This window comes from Phascolarctos cinereus, unplaced genomic scaffold (genome assembly GCF_003287225.1).
Source record: "Phascolarctos cinereus isolate Bilbo 61053 unplaced genomic scaffold, phaCin_HiC Scaffold_726;HRSCAF=1367, whole genome shotgun sequence".
Lineage (NCBI taxonomy): Eukaryota > Metazoa > Chordata > Mammalia > Diprotodontia > Phascolarctidae > Phascolarctos > Phascolarctos cinereus.
Window position 1 is genome coordinate 330,024,314 of NW_027556098.1, and position 18,243 is coordinate 330,042,556.

The 18,243-nt window shown below is 41.4% G+C and overlaps 1 protein-coding gene across 6 annotated transcripts in view; it reads right to left on the reverse strand.

The window, feature by feature from the left end:
• SYTL2 (synaptotagmin like 2) overlaps positions 1 to 18,243 on the reverse strand; it is a 136,368-nt gene that overhangs the window by 70,935 nt on the left and 47,190 nt on the right. For 5 of the 6 annotated variants that reach the window (XM_020993723.2, XM_078156960.1, XM_078156961.1 and 2 more), the window contains 2 exons: positions 15,908 to 16,328; positions 2,359 to 2,510 (listed from right to left, as the gene is read on the reverse strand). In XM_020993723.2, the coding sequence (XP_020849382.1) occupies positions 2,359 to 2,510; positions 15,908 to 16,008 (253 nt within the window). In that variant the 5' untranslated portion in view covers positions 16,009 to 16,328. Of the gene's footprint in view, positions 1 to 2,358; positions 2,511 to 2,616; positions 2,700 to 15,907; positions 16,329 to 18,243 lie in introns of those variants that run through there. The other variant, XM_078156962.1, reaches the window with a different exon arrangement.

Sequence of the window (18,243 nt, forward strand, 5' to 3'; positions counted from 1 at the left end):
AGTGATTAACCTTATTTCAGGAGCAGTTGAATATTGTCATTATTTTACATCACCCATTGTTTTAGATGAACTTATGTATGGGAGGTTGCAGTTATCTACATTTTTCTCCTATGAAACTATGTCTTATCTAAACTTTTTAGCCCTTCCTGTGCCTAGAACATTTTCGCTTAATAAATGTTTGTTGTATGAATTTATAAATTATAAATTTTGTAGCTTCTGAGATTCAAAGGAAACTAGGAATTCTAAGAGGTAAAAGTGAGGAAGAAATGCATTCCAGGCCCAGAAAACAGCCTGTGGAAAGCATGGACTTAAGAAATGGGATATTGTGTGTGTGTGTGTGTGTGTGTGTGTGTGTGCGCATGTGCACGCATGCGAGAACAAGCCAGTTTGGTTGGACTGACAAGTGTGTGAAAGGAAATAATGTATCATAAGCCTAGAAAGGTAGAATGGAGCCATGTCTTAAAGGGCTTTATATGCCAGACAGAGGAACTGGCACTTGGTTCTACAGGTAATAGGGAACCACTATTAAATAGGGAAATGACATGGTAGGTCTGTGCCTTAGGAACATGTCCTTGGTAGCCATGTGGAGAATGGAAAACTGGAGGCCGAGAGATGAATTAGGGAGTGATTGCAATAGAGCGGATCAGAGCTGATGAGGGGACTAGCATCACTGAAAAATACTGGAATACTGTAGCAGCAAGCAGTTAAATATCATTAAAGCCACTGCATGTTTTCTCAGTTCAATCCAAACCACCAAAATCCTCCTATTCAGTTCTGGGCCTTTTGGTATTAAAAAAGAGAGTGAGAGAGAGGTAGGAGAAAGAGAGAAAGATATTCATTTTTCTTTAGACTCATAGAATATTAAGGTTGTCATTTTATAAAGGCCCAAAAGGGTCTAGTGACTTGTCAAGGGTCACACAAATAATTATGGGCTTCTGACTCCCAGTACATTATTCTTCCACTAATCCACACTGCCTCCTCCCAGCATCCAGGAAAGTTATTGAGCTAATGATAGAAAATCAAAGGACTTAAGACATACCAGTCCCCACTTAAATCAAAGAAAAGAGATGGAAGGGGCTTTAGGCATCTACAGCTCTAACTTAAATCTCAATGTATTACCAGAGAAGCACAGATCATAGGATCACCAATCTAGAACCAAAAGGAGCCTCAGAGGCCAGTCCATCCAATCTCCCATTTTACAGATGAGAAAAGTCAGCCCAAAGAGATGAAGTGATTGTTCAAGGTCACACAGATAGTGCCAAGGAGGGGTCCCTTGAACCCAATCCCTGTAACTCTAGAATCAGTCCTCTTTCTAGTATAGCTTGTATCTATCTGTCTCTGTCTATCTCTCTCAAACTCAGCCAGCTACACTGCACTTCATCTAAAACAGGATTGCTTTTTTCATTTGTTTTAAAAACTTGGTGTCCAGGGGCAACTAGGTGGCCCTGAAGGCAGGAGGACCTGAGTTCAAATCCGGCCTCAGACCAAACACTTGACCCTTAACTAGCTGTGTGACCCTGGGCAAGTCACTTAACCCCAACTGCCTAAAACACACACACACACACACACACACACACACATACACACACACACACACACACACACACACACACACACACACACACACACACACACACACACACACACACACACACACTCTCTCTCTCACACACAAACTTGGTCCTAGCCAAGGCTGAAAGTTCAGAGGCTAATGATGGGCCCAAACCCACTCAGATCAGCTGTTTCCAACCTGGACCCAGTTGCCCCTCCTTAGACAACCTGGTGGGCCCCTCCACCACCTCCCAAGGCTCACCATATTAATACTAAACTTAATGTGAAACCTATCAGCTTAGCCTATGAAAGCTCAGAACGACCCATCTTAAAAAAGCCTTATCTCCCCAGCAGCAAGAATTACAGGCATTTACAGAGATTTTAAGCTGGGATAAAACCAGGGGTTCTTAAACTTTTTGTATCACCAACCCCTTTAGTAGTCTAGTAAATTATAATTATTCTTAGAATAATGTTTTAAATGTATAAATTATGAATAGGATGACAAAGGAAATCAATTACATTAAAATACAATGAACACATTTTAAAAAAAATCCCCAAGTTCCCAGACCCCAAATTAAGAACCTTGATGTAAAAACCACATAAGAGGTATAAGTGAATGTGAATCTTAGGTCCATAACATTAGATCATAAAGCATTCTGTTGAACAGAATCACTCATCTGTAATGTCAGAGTCCTTAATAGATGACCCTGATCTGTGCCTCTAACCCCCTTCCACGTCCCCATAGCCTCACATCTTTCCTTCCTCAGCCTCCCAAACACAATGTAGGTACTCGAAATATTAACTCACCAATTGTTTGTGGTTTCTTTCTTCTGATAGATGCCCGAATTATGTCTGCTCCATGAATTTTATCTCTGTGTCTCTTAGATTTGGCTTCATAAAACCACTGGCCACTCATATTCTTCAGCTGTTGGTCATCTTTAATTTTTTCAGGCAAACGTCTGAAAAAAAGGGTGAAAAAAAAACAAGGCTTCACTTGGTCAAGGGTGCACACAGGATAAATGAGCTCATTGTGCTACTGTTTAAATAAATATATAAATACCCCACCCAAACACACGGCATCCAATCTCTCAGATGGTCCCACAAACTGCCCAGACGTCTCATAAATGTTTGCTCCCGTTTGACCAAAAGTTAAGGAAACCAGAGCCAAGATTTTTAAAAATTCAAAGTTCCTATCATTCATGATCCCTGAAATTCCAGAAACAGAGATTCATTTCTCTGGCTTGAAACTTCACGTCCCCTCGAAAAACAAAATTCCCTGGAGGAAAAGTAACATATTAAGGCCAGATGAGGCATTTTTACATTCTGGTGTGAATGCGTATCTCAAGAGTGCTGTCTGAGATCATCTTTTGTGAGAAAAGAAACGTCGGACTCTGGGTGCCTGGCAGTGGAAGGAAAGGACAAGAAAAAGGGTGCCTGAAAGGACCGAAGATAAGCTTTGCCTACCTTATGACTTTTGCCTGGGGCCAGTATTCAACTTCTTTCCCTCACCCTTCCACATGCCCCCATGCTGGATACTAAGCTCTGAGCAAAGCCTTAGCTTCACTCAAGACTCAGAACCAGGACTGGGACAGACCTCTCTCAGTGAGTCCATCCAGGCAGCCAAAGACTGCCATTACACCAAGCTTATAAATGGAACCACAAGCTTCTCCAATAACCATTCTTTTGTTGCTGTTGTTCAGTCATGCTCAACTCCATTTAGGGTTTTCTTGGCAGAGATACTGGAGTGGTTGGCCATTTCCTTCTCCGGCTCATTTTACAGATGAGGAAACTGAGGTAAAGAGGGTTACGTGACTTGTCCAGGGTCACACAGCTAGGAAGTGTCTGAAGCCAGAATATGAGTCTTCCTGACTCTAGACCTGTATAGACAGATGCTGTATCCACCGTATCACCCAGCTAGAAAATAACCATTCTTGCCTGTTCCTAATTCCCTTCCCTGTGGCTAACACAAACATCTACCTCATCTCTAAGTCTCTAATCCTTGTCATCCACATGCCCCAATAGCTCATACCAACGCTTCCCACACTTTCCACTTCTTTCTTTCCATTGATAAAAATAACTATAGTAGAGAGACAATTGATGTAGCGAATAGGGGTCACCCTTGTAGCCAAGTCCTGCTCTGCTAACACAGTAATAACTGGGTGATCATAAGCAAGTCACTTTCTAATCTAATAAATTTTAGATGAGTTGTTTATCTTCATTTTTGTAAGGAGGATTTCCAAGCAGTCATTCGGTCAATAAATATTTATGAAATACCTACTAAATGCTAGGCTCTGTACTAAGACTGGGGATAGACAAAAGATAGTCCCAGCACTCAGGAAAATCAAGGTCTAACGCAGTGAACAACATGCAGACAAGACATATAAACGATAAACTGGAGATATTTAACAGAGGGAAGACACCAGCCTTAAAGGGAGTCAGGAAACGCTTCCAGTGGAAGGTGGGGTTTCACCCAGGACCTGAAGGAAGTCAGGGAAGCTGAAAAGTTGAGATGAGAAAAGAGAATATTCCAGGCTTGGGGCCAATGAAAAGACCTGGAAATGGAATGTCTTGTTTGAGGAACATCGAGGAAGCCACTGTCACTGGCTCACAGAGTACATGGGGAAAGTAAACTCTAAGAAGACTGGAAAAGGTAGGAGAGGGCCAGGTTGTGGAGGTCTCTGAATGTCAGAGGATTTTATATCTGATCCTGGAGGTGATAGGGAGCCACTAAAGTTTAATGAAGACAGCGGCAACACAGTCCAATTTGTGCTACGGGAATATTCATCATAGAGTTGAGTAGAGATTGGATTAGAATAGGGAGATGCTGAAAATATGCGACACAGATGAAATGATAGGCTTGCACAAATAACAAAAATAAAAACTGATGTGTGTGTGTGTGTGTGTGTGTGTGTGTGTGTGTGTGTGCATGTTATGACAGGCCTCTTTAAAGTTTGCAAAGCACTTTATCTACTTTATCTCACTTATTATTAGCCCTGTTTTATAGATTCAGAAACTGAGGCTCAGACAGATTAAATGACTTTCCCATCACAGGTACAATTTGAACTCAGATCACTCTCAAATCTCTTCCCCTTAATATTTTTCCTGCTTCTTCACATAGACTGGCACAACCTCTCTGCCTCAGTTTCCTCATCTATGAAATGGGGATAATAATACCCAAGATTGTTGCCAAGATAAAATGAGATATTTGTAAAGAACTTTGCAAACCTTACAGTGTTCTATAAATGCTCTCTTTTATTCGTTATTATTATTTATTGTTGTTATTATTTGGGGTCAGAGTAGTTTTTGTCTGCTGTTCCTTGGATTAAGTGGGGCAAGTCACCTAATGTGGGCTTTGATTTTTTCATCTATAAAAGAAGGAGTTGGAGTAGAGGCCTAAATCTATGATCTCTTGACTCATAACCAGGCCAGGAGAGGATGAGTTGAAGGAACTGGGAAGGGTTAGTCTGCTAAGAGAAGATTTAAGGATTAAATGAGAACTATCTTCACAGGGTCACAAGGAAAAGGAAATAAGGCTTCACCTGCTTGGTCTTAGAAGGAAGAACTAGAACCAATGGGGCACGGAGGGTGGGGGGAATTACGGGAAGATGGATTTTGGCTCAAGACAAGGAAAAACTTCCTAACAATCAGAACTGTTTACAAATAGAAGGGCCCCCTGGGAGGGTAGTGAATTCCCTAGTCAATGAAAGTCTCTAAGCACAGACCACATGACCATTGTTGGAAATGTGGTAAGATAGGACTGATGCTTCGGTTGCTATTGTACTAGGTGACTTCTGAGGGCCCTTCAGATGCTTCAGTTATAGAATCTGTTAGGCTAAGGAAGAACTCAAGATGCCATCTCCTTGACCAGGTAATAATAATGATATTATTAATAATAATAACATTTGTATAGCGATTACTATGTACCAGGCACTGTGCTAAGCACTCTACACTTATTATCTCACTTGCTTCTCACAACAACCCTGGAAAGTCGGTGCTATTATTATCACCATTTTACAGATAAGGAAACTGAGGCACATAGAGGTTAAATAACTCGCCCAGGGTCACACAGCTAGTAAGCGCATCCGGCTGGATCTGAATTCAGGTCTTCCTAACTCCAGGCTGGACACTCTATCCACTTTACTACCTAGCTACCTTGATATGTAATAGAGATAGGCAGTTTATGCGGTGCAGTGGATAGAGCACTGGACCTGGAGTCTGGAAGACCTGAGTTCAAATTCAGCCTCAGACACTCATTGGCTATGTGTCCCATTCTCAGAGACTCCTTCACTGAGGCAGCTAGATGGAACAATGGATAGAGCACTGGGCCTGGAGTCAGGAAGACCCGAGTGCAAATCTAACCAGGGCATGTCACTAAACCTGTTTGCCTCAGTTTCCTCAACTGTAAAATGGGCACAACAGCACCTCCCTCAAAGGGCTGCTGTGAGAATCAGATGAGACAATATTTTAAGTGCTTAGCACAGTGCCTGGCTCATAGTAAGTCCTATATAAATACTTATTCCCTTCTACCTTGAGCCCAGAGAGCACATTAATTGCTTCCTGATTTCAAATCTTTAGGGAAGGGAAGGTTTCCTCAGTGCTTAAGCACCTAGCCCATCCCAATCACAGGCTGTTTCGGAGTGGGGGGTAAGGAGCATAAAAAAAGGGCCCAATCGCTCCTGGACAAATGAGAGAGCAAGTCGGGATGGCAATACTTTTGAGCATTCTCAAAAAACACCAGAAGGACCTCAGCAATGTGGCATCGGTCATCAACTGGTTGACACCCAGCCCAGCCCCCTCCCTGTTAGCCAGAGGTTTTGCTAACAGGGGATTTTGAAGGCATCCTTGTCTGTACGTTGATGAGCTTCAATCCTAAACTTCTGTCAGACAGAAGACAGATCATGTAGTGATTACAACAACAGTCTGTGGACTACAAGGACACACACAAACCCCGTGACTGCCGGGCAGCACTCGGAATTCTTAGTCATTATATACAAGGAACGGGTTTTGGGTTTCTTGTTTGTTTATGTTAAAGGGGAAGGAAAGAAGCAAAATGCTGTTAAACAGCAGCAAGTCTTATTCTCCTAAAATGGCTATCAATCCTAGATTTAATCAAACAATCTCCTTCCCTCCCCCGATCTCCTTTTACCCGACTGTTTTGGGAGAAAACTATAGAGACAATTCCTCCATCAGACAGGGGTCTGGCCTGGATGACTTTTGAAGTCTCTTCCATATCCTAGGATTCTGTAATTCACTGGAAGACTTCATAGATGAAACTCTATATGTACCCTCAAACTAGAAACCTCTCCCAAAGAGAAAGATTCTTAGGAATTACAGATCTAGAATTCCAAGGGACATTAGAGGGCATTGACATCAACCCTGCATTTTACTGATGAGGAAACTGAGGCTGAGAGGTTAAGTGACCTGCTCAAGACCACACAGCTAATAAAACGTCAGCTGTAGGATTTGAATTTGGCGTTTGTTTGGTTTTTTTACTCCAAGGCCATCACTCTACTATGCCACCTTGCTGTCCCTTAAAAGAAAAGTTATTAACCCACTGGTATCACTAAGGCTTTCTACAACTTACACTCATCTACCTCTTCCTTCTGAAACCCACTACTGAACTTCTGATTGGTGCTAAATAAGAATAAGAATAATAGCATTTGCATCGTGTTTCAAGGTTTGCAAGATGCTTTTACAAATATCATCTCAACTGGTCCTCACAAAACCCTGAGAAGTAGTTACTATTATTATCATCCCCATTTTCAGTTAAGGAAACTGAAGTTAAAATAGAGGTTAAATAACTAGTCCAGGGTCACAGAGCTAGTGTGTCTGAGGCTGGATTAGAACTCACATCATTGTGACTCTAGGTCCAGCCTCTCTAGCTAATTCACCACCTGGCTACCTCATGATATTGCAATTCATTGTCCTCCAATTTGAGGGGGAAAATGAAGATAATCACTGTTCATTTGTATAGTGCTTTAAGCTTTATAAAGAGGATCTTCCCTCACAACAGCCCTAGAAAGTGGGTAATAACAACCATTCAATTTTTTACAGGATGAAAAAAGGTAGAGAGTGATGTCCTGAGAAGAGCATGGGATCTACAATCAGAAAAGGCAGGTTTGTAATTCCTTGACTATTACCATCTATATTTTACATCACCATTATATTACCACCAGCCCATTTTACAGAGGAGGAAAACTGAGGCTCAGAGGATTTCAGTGACTTAGACAGCTTTGAAGTGTCCAAGGCAGGACATGAAGCATTGCCATGTCTTCCTTTAAACTTGTTTTGTCTCTTTAGTTAAAATATTCTCTTTAAAGCTCATCCAGATTGTGTTTTCTATTTCTTTTGTCGCTAACTGGCACCAGGTAGAGTCAGTATGATATAGTAGATAAAGAGCCAGCCTTGGAACCTGGGAGACCCGGGTTCAAGTACTAGCTCTGACATATTCCAGTTGTGTAGTTATGGGCAAGTTTCTCAGTGACCTCAGGTAACTAACTTTTCTTTTTTAAGCAATTGGGGTTAAGTGATTTGCCCAGGGTCACACAGCTAGCAAGTATCAAGTGTTTGGTCTGAGGCCAGATTTGAACTCAGGTCCTCCTGATTTCAGGGCCGGTCCTATATCCACTGTGCCACCTAGCTGCCCCAACTAACTCTCTAAGATGATAAATTACCCGAGTTGCCAGCAGGCCTAGATGGAGGGAGTTTCCACATGGAGAGCTCCCCACAATGAAGAAATCACAGACCCAAGCCAAAAATAAATGGCACCTAGTAAGATACTGGAGGATACACCGGGCACTCAGTAAAAATACTTGTGGAGTTACTGAATCAAAGAGGAAAAATCAGCACTTAGCTAGAAGGCAATGGCCCTTGACGGGTCTTCATTGCTAGCCCAAAGATGGAAGAAGATAGAATGGGGAAACCAGACTCTACAGGAGCACAGACTCACAGAATTTAGACCTAGAAGGGCTTTTACTGAAAAGGAGTCAAATTTGGGGCCCACCGGTTGCAACTGAACACTCCCCAGTGTCAACCAGATTTAAATGTAATTGGGAAATATTTAACAGAATAAACAAAAATACAATAGAACATAGGTAATGTTTAGATATAATGGAAAATGACATCATAACCTTACATAAGATATAGCATATAAAAGATAGAATGTTCTAATACAATAATACTTCTCCACAAGGAGAGTTCCCCACAAGGAAGAAATTACAGGTCCAGCGGCTTCCAGTTTCTATTTGAGTCTTACATTTTACATTTAGACAAAGGGCTCACTCCTCTGAGTCCCAATTTCCTGACCGGTAAAATGGGGATAGGGAGGAGCAGCTAGGTGGTGCAGTGGATACAGCACCGGCCCTGGAGTCAGGAGGACCTGAGTTCAAATGTGACCTCAGACACAACACTTACTGGGCAAGTCATTTAACTCCAATTGCCTCAACCAAAAAAAGAAAAATGGAGATAGAGAAGGTAGGTGGTGCAGTGGATAGAAGACTGGGCCTGGAGTTAGGAAGACTCATCTTCCTGAGTTCAAATCTGGCCTCAACACTTGCTAGTTGTGTGACCCTGGGCAAGTCACTTAACCCTATTTGGCTCAGTTTCCTCATCTGTAAAATGAGCTGGAGAAGTAAATGGCAAACTACTTCTGTATCTTTGCCAAGGCAACCCCAACAGGGGTCACGAAGAGTCAGGCATGACTGAAGAATGACTGAACCACAAAATGGGGATGATAAGACTTGTATTATCCACTAAGTTTGCTGTGTTGAAAGCACTTTTGCAACCTTCAAAGCAGAACAAAATAGAAATACGAATTGTTAGTAATCAAGAAAGCTTCATATTTGTTGGTAATTAGCCCAATGAAACTGGGAAACAAGAAGACATGCACCTGACCAACAGCAGTCACCTCTTACAACTATATAGTCAATGCGATTTTAGCCAGAAACATGGACTTGAGAATATATTTGTTGTTGTTCAGTCTGACTCTTTGTGACCCTGAGGACCACACTGGCCATGGGGTTTTCTTTTATAAACACCTTGGCAGTCTTTAATCCTCTCTCCTCCATCAAAGAACATGTCATGGGGTTTGTTTTTTGTATCCACAGGGCACAAGAGAAGTGTCCAACAGCTTTCAATGAAATTCATCATTCTTATCTTAACTGTGGTCTTCAGGCCTGACCACACCTAAGTCAACACAAGGTGCTTGGCAGCTGGCAGCCAGGCAGCACCCAAAGTCTGAATCACACCAGCTTTTCCACCACCACCCCTCCCAAACCTGCCTCCCTCTCAGCAGAGAGACAAGGGCCACATCAACAGTGGCCACGCCCTCCCCACCCCTACCCCACCCCCCCCACATGCTCCTCAAAGCAGCTGACAGAGAGAAAACCCCCCAAACCACAAGCCAGTTCTTGGTGCAAAGAGAACCACAGCATTTCTGCCTTTGTAGACTCCCTGGTGCCAGTGGTGACACACTCCCCCCACCCCCCACCCCCAGGGACGGGTTCTAGTGGGATCTCTGCCTTTTTGAGGCCATTTTCATCATATATCACAATATCCCAAGAGGTTCCTCCACTATATTTACACTGAGCCGCAGAACAACAGGCAAGAGTTAGGCAAAGGGCAGACTGGAGCCCTCAAGAGCAAGAATATCTGGGAAAAAGATTGAAATGACTAAATCGTACAAGCATTAGAGGTGGGAAGAACTGGCATTGAGACCAACCCTACCAATTCACAGAGAGCTCTCCCTCCTCACCTCAACACCGCTGGCTCTGCGTCAACATATAATGATGGCAATGAGGACAACTACCATTTATTTGGCATTTTAAGGTTTTCAATGTATTTTCCAAACATGTCATTTGTGCCTCACAACCCCGAGAGCTAGTATAGCGATTAGGAGAAACAAATAAGATTATTTTTGCAAAGCACTGTTTGCAAAGCACTTTGTGAAACCTTAAAGCACTATAGAAATGCTAGTTGTTACTACTACTACTACTACTACTACTACTACTACTACTATCTTCAATGTACATGAGAAGAAACTGAGGATCAAAAAAGGGAAATGACTTGCTCATGGTCACAGAGCAAGTAAATACTGAGATGAGATTTGAACACAGGTCTTCCTGATTACAAATCCAGGGAAAGAGTAAAAAGCACTCTGCCTGTTCTACTTGCGCAAACCAAAGGTTTTACTAGGCAGTATATTAGTATATAATAGTATAGTAGTAGTAGTAGTAATAGTAATAGTGATAGTAGCAGTAGTAGTAGTAATAATAAAAGTAATAGTAGTAATAGTAGTAGTTATTAGCACTACAAGTTGATCCTTTGTTCTCAAAGGACGTCACTATATTAGAGTCTAGTTACAATGCATCTGACCGGCTGATCAGATCAATATGAACTTGGAATGCTCTACCACGGGTCAGGCACAAATAGTCCATGTGAACATTTGGAGTGGATTCTCTAAATCTGTGCATCTCGTGTTTCTTTGGAGCTACTTCAATTCTGCTTTGCTCATGGAGCACAGCACCTTCTCAGATGTGGGCATGCCACGCTGGGCAGTCCTGTGCTATTGTCTCCCATGTCACACAATCAATTCCAGAGTTCTTAAGAGAGACTTTAAGAGTGTCCTTGTATTATTTCTTCTGGCAACTACAAGTAATTATTAGTACAAACAATAGTAGTAGTAAAAGTAACAGCAGTAATAGCAGTAGTAAGAATAGTAATATTAGTGGTAGAAGTAACAGTAGTAGTAATACAAGTAATAATAGTAGTAAAAGTAATGGTAGTAATAGCAGTAGTAGTAATAAAAGTAATAGTAGTACTAGTAATAGTCATAGTGGTAGTAATAATAGGAATAGAAATAATAAAATGGTAATAGTAGTAAGTAAAAATAATAGTATTAGTAGTGGCAGTAACAGTAGTAATAGTGGTAGTGATGGTAACAGTGCGAATAAAAGTAATAGTAGTAGTAAAAGAAGTAGTAGTAGTAGTAGTAGTAGTAGTAGTAGTAGTAGTAGTAACAGCAGTAGCAGCATTTATAGAGTTCAAGTTTTGAAAAGCTCTGTATGTTATTTCATTTAATTTTATCAACAACCCTGTAACTTAAGTGCTACTATTTCCCCCATTTTACAGATGAGTAAGTAAAGGCTGAGCAAGGTTTACTGACTTGCCTAAGGTCACAGAGCTAGGAAGGGTTGGAGGCATGATTTGAACTCAGGTCTTCCTGACTCCCAAGTCTAGCCACAGTTGTTTCATCTGTAAAATGAAGAGGCCAAATAAGATAATATCTAAGGTCCCTTCCAGCTTTAAACATAACAATGGATATAAAATATTTATTATTTCTCTCTTTAACTCAGTGCAATGAACACCAGACCTGCCAGAGGGCCTGTGTTCCAATCTGCCCTTTGTCTCTTACTACATGATGCTGGGTAAGTGGTTTAACCTCTCTAGACTGAAATCGTCTTGAGGGCAGGGAGTGTTTGATGCCTTTCTGTATATCTCCAGAGCTTAGCAAACAGCACCTAGTAGGCATTTAATAAATGCTAGGTAGAGGCAGCTAGGTGGCGCAGTGGATAGAGCACCAGCCCTGAATTCAGGAGGACCTGAGTTCAAATCAGGCCTCAGACACATAACACTTACTAGCTGTATGACCCTGGGCAAGTCACTTAACCTCACTGCCTAGCCGAAAACAAACAAACAAACAAATAAATAAATAAATGCCAGGTGACTGACTGGCTTTAGTTTCCCCTTCTGTAAAATGCAAAGCTTGGAATGGGTGATCATTAGATAAAGTACTAAAGTTCTCTCCAACACCCTCCCAATGTCAGACCACATCTCACAGAGAGACTTGTGACTCATGTTTGACAGCCTTACCATGAGCTCGTGGTATGACAGGTTCCCAGGCACATGGCCTCATGATTCAAGAGAAGTAATTATGGGGAGATCCTAGCCCCCCTCAGCTTTCTCTGCCTGCTCTCCCCACCCTTCCCCGACTTCTCAGACAGCCTGGAGCAAACCTGTGCATCTGGCAGACTTCCCCTCACCTCAAGAGCTCCTCACTCCTTCTGATGTGATGGAGGGCTTTCTGATTAGACATACTTGCAGGAAAAGACAAACAGGCTAATTAAAACAGGCAGCAAAGATAGTCTCCTTCCCTTACTTCCTGTTCCCTTTCTTTTAGAAGAATAGAAGAGCTCTCCTGCAAAACTACCTTTGTGTCTACCTACCTCAAAAGTTTATTGTGAGGAAGGAAAAAACACTTATTAAGTGCCTACTATGTGTCAGGTACTGTGCTGAGTGCTTTACTTATTATCTCATTTAATCCTCACAGCCACCCTGGGAGGTAGGTGCTATTATTATCCCCATTTTATAGATGAGGAAACTGAGGCAAAGTACTGCTGAAAGTGAATTAAATGACTTGCCCAGGGTCACACAGCTAGACAGAGGCTAAGCTGCATTTGCATAAGGCTTTCTTGACTCCAGGCTGAGCTCTGTTTCCACTGTACTTCCTAGGAGCTTCAGAGGAAAGCCCTTTACAAAATTCAGGGTACAATGGAAATCTGGGTCATTAGCATCACCTCTCCCTTCCCTGGACAAGCTGATTCTGCAGACCAAACCCACTGAAATGGCTGCCCATCTTTCTCGGTAGCTAGAGTTAGCAGGAGCACAGCCCAATGTGCTATCTCTATGGGTGGCTGCACGCAGCTCTCTCAGTGGGCAGATTAATGAGGCCCAAGCTGTGGGTGTGCTTCCCCTGTGGGCCAGTTAATTTCACCAGACTCCACAGGCTGTATGCTTGAGCCTGGAAGGCCACAGTGATTGAAATGTCAGGCTACTGGATATAGGAGCACACCACGTGGGAGAAGGTAGAGAACACAGCCACCCCCAGGGTGTGGTCACTGGTGTAATGGCCACAAACACAATCCTTTAGAGGGGGCACTGAAGAGTGACTCAAGAGGAGAAAAAAAGGGGGAGAGAAAAGTGGCTAGCTAGGACAGCTGGCAAAGAAAGAAAAACAGGCTAGCTTGAATTTTATGAACAGAAAATCTGAAAAATTCCCCACTACTGTAAATCAGGCAGGATTATGTTTCTGTGCACGGGCATGCATACACACACACACACACACACACACACACACACAGATTTTGTGACTTCCTAAAACTTTCCCTAATGTTCATTTTCAATTTCAGGAAGACTTAAGTTCAAATCTAAGCTTGGACACTTACTAACTATATGACCCTGGACAAGTCACTTAACATCTGCTTATCTCAATCACTCATCTGTAAAATGGGGATAATAACAGCACCTACCTCCCAGGGCGGTTGTGAGGATCAAATGAGATAATAATTATAAAGCACTTAGCACAGTTCCTGGCACATAGTATGTACTACATAAACATTAGCTATTATTTTATTAATTATATTTAGCAAAGTGCCTGGCATATAGTAAGCTCCATGTAAAATTTACCTATTTTCATTATTGTCTTGCTCACTATTTAACAAAGGTTCTTAACGTGGGATCTATGATTAGATTTTAGGGGACCTATAAACTTCAATGGAAAAAAAATTACAGCTTTGCTTTTCACCAGCCTCTAACCGAAACTTGTCATTTTCTTCTATTTTTAATGTAGGCAACAATATTATTCTGAGAAGAGGCTCCTAGATTTCACCAGACTTCCCAAAGGGTCCATGACACAAAAAAGCTGAAGAACCTCTGATCTAGAATGAGCTCATTATTGATACATTGCTTTAAAGTTTACAAACTCTTTTCTTCACAAAAGAGGATGGCTCACTCTATCCACATCTGATGTAACACCCCTTCTCCACCCCCCATTCAATGGTTGTCTGGGGCTTTGAGACCTTGATTTTGTTTCCCTCTCTAAGATTTTCCTGAAGGTCCCAATTCGAGAAACCCCCAACTTAGAAAGGCCAGTGGCTTCCAAAGAGCTGCCCCATTCTCAGCTACTGAATATCAGCTACTGTCCTTCAGGAGCTCATAGCAGTATTGTGTTCCTGAAAGCTGTGACTCAATGCTCTTATAGTCATTATAAAAACATTAACTAGCAAGGTTTGCAAAGCCCTTAACATAACATTAACTCATTTGATACTCATTAAAAGCTTGGGAGGTGAGTGATATTACTATTCCAATTTAACAGATAACTGGGATAAATTAAATGACTCATCCAGGATCAACACAAATAGTAAGTATCTGAGGCAGGATTTGAACTCAGGTCTTCTGGACTTCAAATCCCATCCATCCATCCATCCACTGAGCCGCTCAGCTGCCCTGAAGCTGCTACCTAGACGGCTCTTAAACCAGACAAATAACATTACTAACATAATATGATAATAGTTGAAAACAAGTCAGCTATTATGTACCCCTCTGAAGATTCTGTAAGAATAAGAATTCATGTTGGCCAGACTTAAACAAGCTTGGGAAACAGCAGTGTATACTGGAAAACTTCCTTCTGTTGGTAAAATGAGGAGACTGGAGTATATGACCTTTAAGGCGGGGCCATAACTAAATTTTTTTTGCTGTCAGGAGCAAGTACCACCGTGCCTGGAGAGAAGTTACATGTAGCACATGCAGCCTAGAACAGAGGGGATAGGAAGCAGCTCACCCTGGCCTACTATCTGGTCAGTTCCTATTTAATTAATTATTCTTCATAACTGTTTAAACATTATTAAGCACTTATCAGCCCTTGAAATTCAATGCCCTGAGGAAAAGCTCTAGACACTCCACCCTAGTTACAGTTTAGCTCTACAGTCCCCCTTTCAGCTCAGTCTATTCATTTGAATTCAAATGCTATTCATTTAAGTTGTTCTCTGGTTATATAGCATGGAGGTGAAAAGAGTAGTAACTATAGTAACTAGGCTGGGAAAAATGGTGGCAGTAGTAAAATAAATAAATAAATTCTACCCTACAAGCCAAATTTATGCTTCACTACAACTGTCAAAGATACCAATATCCTTTTGTGATGAATTTTAGAAAGGCTTAACAAAGTTAAACCTTACCAGGGATTCAGACGCAGTGAAATAAATTTAAGTTCAATTCAAAGACTATTTTGATTCTGTCTTTATACCCATTCAATAGTTTTTAAAAAGTACATAGGTTCCAGTTCACTGGGCATTTTTAAGAAAACATTCTGGTTTGGTCCTTTGTTCATTCATTCACAGCAGAAACACTAAAGGGTAAGTAACTATGTTTAGGGAGTAATGTGGAAATCACGGCTCAGTAAGTAAGTAGGCTAGATTTCTTGTTACTTACTCTAAGTATTAGATAACCTCATAAGGTCAGAGAAGCCAAAATTTCTCTGTGTTAACATCTTTGAGGCCTATTCTCTTCTATGTCAGAATCTTACCTGACTCTCTCTTCTTCTGCCCTCTTCAGTTCAGCATCCCGTTGAAGGACCTTCATGATGGCATCTTGCTCCTCCTCTGTGAGGAAGCTTAAGTCAATCATCTTGAAAGGACTGGAGTAAAATTTGGTTTAAAAAAAAGTAAATTCAAAATATTCAAGGCACAAACTGCTTTAGGCTGTATCCACAGTCATTAACAGGTTAAAAAAAAAGTTTTCAATTATTCCGTGTTTTAACTTGTGAGACTTGAGAAGGTTGACTTTGGCATAAAACTATTGTGGACAGGACAATGGGATACTCCTTTCCTTGAGGGTCAAGTCACATGATTTGATGATGGTTTCTTCTCTCTCTCTTTCTCTCCCTCTAGTCCAGTTGCAGACTAATAGTTTCAGCTGGATTCAAGGCAGCAATGGTTGAGCATCACCTTATGGAATTCAAGAAACAAACATTAAGTATGTGGGATTATTTATTTATTCATTCATTTATCCCTACTCCATTATGAGATTTACAATATGCCCCCAAGAGATCTTTGACAAATCCAGATGGTCTCCATGCTCAGTGAAGCCTGTTCTTCTTCCTGAGAGAATGGACAGCTGGTTATAATGCCAACCTTCCAAATAAGGGCACACACAAAGATGACATTCAATGTTTAACAGCCAGAGGAAAAAAAAAAGATGAAGATTTTTTTCCCCTCTCTTTTGACAAGCTTTTAGCACTCTGGAAAAAAGTAAATATCTACATACCATAGGTAAGTAGGACCTGGGAAACATGACTATTGGAAAGGATTAGAAACAGAAGTCTATGCAATTTCATTTCCCGACAGTCAAAGTGTTCTACTGGAATCCATCCACACTACTTAACAAATAGAATTTCAATATTAGGTGAAGGAAGGTTCAACAAACACCAGGTATTTGCTATTCTATTCCCCCATTATAGCTTAAACCCGAGCTATGGCTTGAGGCAAGCTGCCAATTTGGTCTTTTCTAGCTTTTCACTAGAAAGAATACAGGAGAGAGAAAAATTAGATTTTCAAAACATCTTGCAACACCAGGTGGGTAGTATGAGGCAAGATCATGGGGTCAGAACGCTACTTCTTTGTAGCAGTAGAGAAAAAGGGACACTGCCAGGAATCAGGTGAAGTAGGTAGCTTTGAGTCCTGCAATCAGAAAGACTTGAGTTCAAATCCAGCCTCAGAATTTACAGCTGTGCAACACTGGGCAAGTCAGTTAACCTCTGTCTGCCTCAGGTTCCTCAAAGGCAAAATGTGGACAATGTTAAATAGTGGCACCTACCTCCCAGGGTTGTTGTGAGGATCTAATGAGGTAATATTGGTAAAGCACTCAGCACAATGCCTGGCACACGACAGGCACATGATAAATGCTTGCTCCCACCCTCCAAGTGCTAACCATGGTACGCTGACTCATTATTGGTGGAGGTATTACAACAGGAAATGGCCAGCTCTGCAGAATGCTGTTACAGAGAGCCCTGTGTGTGGACTCTCTTTGCTCCTACTATTTGAGAAGCTCTGTGTTTCATACTCCTATTGTAATCCCCAATACCCTGGCCATTCGACAAATTCTTGTTGAATGGCCAGTGGATCATTTGGAGGTAGTTTATTTGGGGGACAACTGGGGAGAAAGAAGACAAACCATGAGAGCAAAGGAGAATAATTAATTAACAGATAGGCATGAGCTGGTAGGCTGAAAGGAAAAATACATGTTTCTATGGCTCAAGAAAGTTGCAAACCAGCAGTTATACTGAAAAACTGCATAGTTCTTTATAATAGGCTGTTTATCAGATAATGAGTCATATCTTCATTTTATAGAGGAAAGAATAGAGAATTAATGTGGCTCAGTTGTAGCACCATCCAGATTGATTACATATTATTTCCCTTCACACATTCTACATCACAGGCAAACCCATCTGCTTGGGGTTCTTCATGCATAAATTTTTGTCTCTCTTCTCCATGCTTTCACACTGGGAGTCCCCCATGCCTGGAAGGGACCAGTTCCTCATCTTTGCCCAGCAGAATTCCACTTCCTCCAATATTCCCTTCAAACGATACTTCCTATATGAGGTTTTCCCCCAATTCTCCAGCTACTAGTGCCCTCCAAAATGACTCTAAATTTATCTTGTATTTCCTTTGTATCTATGTATATGTGGGTTTTTTTTTCCTTAATAGCATGTAAGTTTCTTGAGGACAGGGACTGTTTCTTTTTGTCTTCACATCCCCAATATCTAGGACAGTGTTGAGCTTATTGTACGTGCTTAATAAATAAACATCTATTGATTAATTCATGGGAATCGTAGGCTTTTAGTAATAGATTATTAGGTCTCCT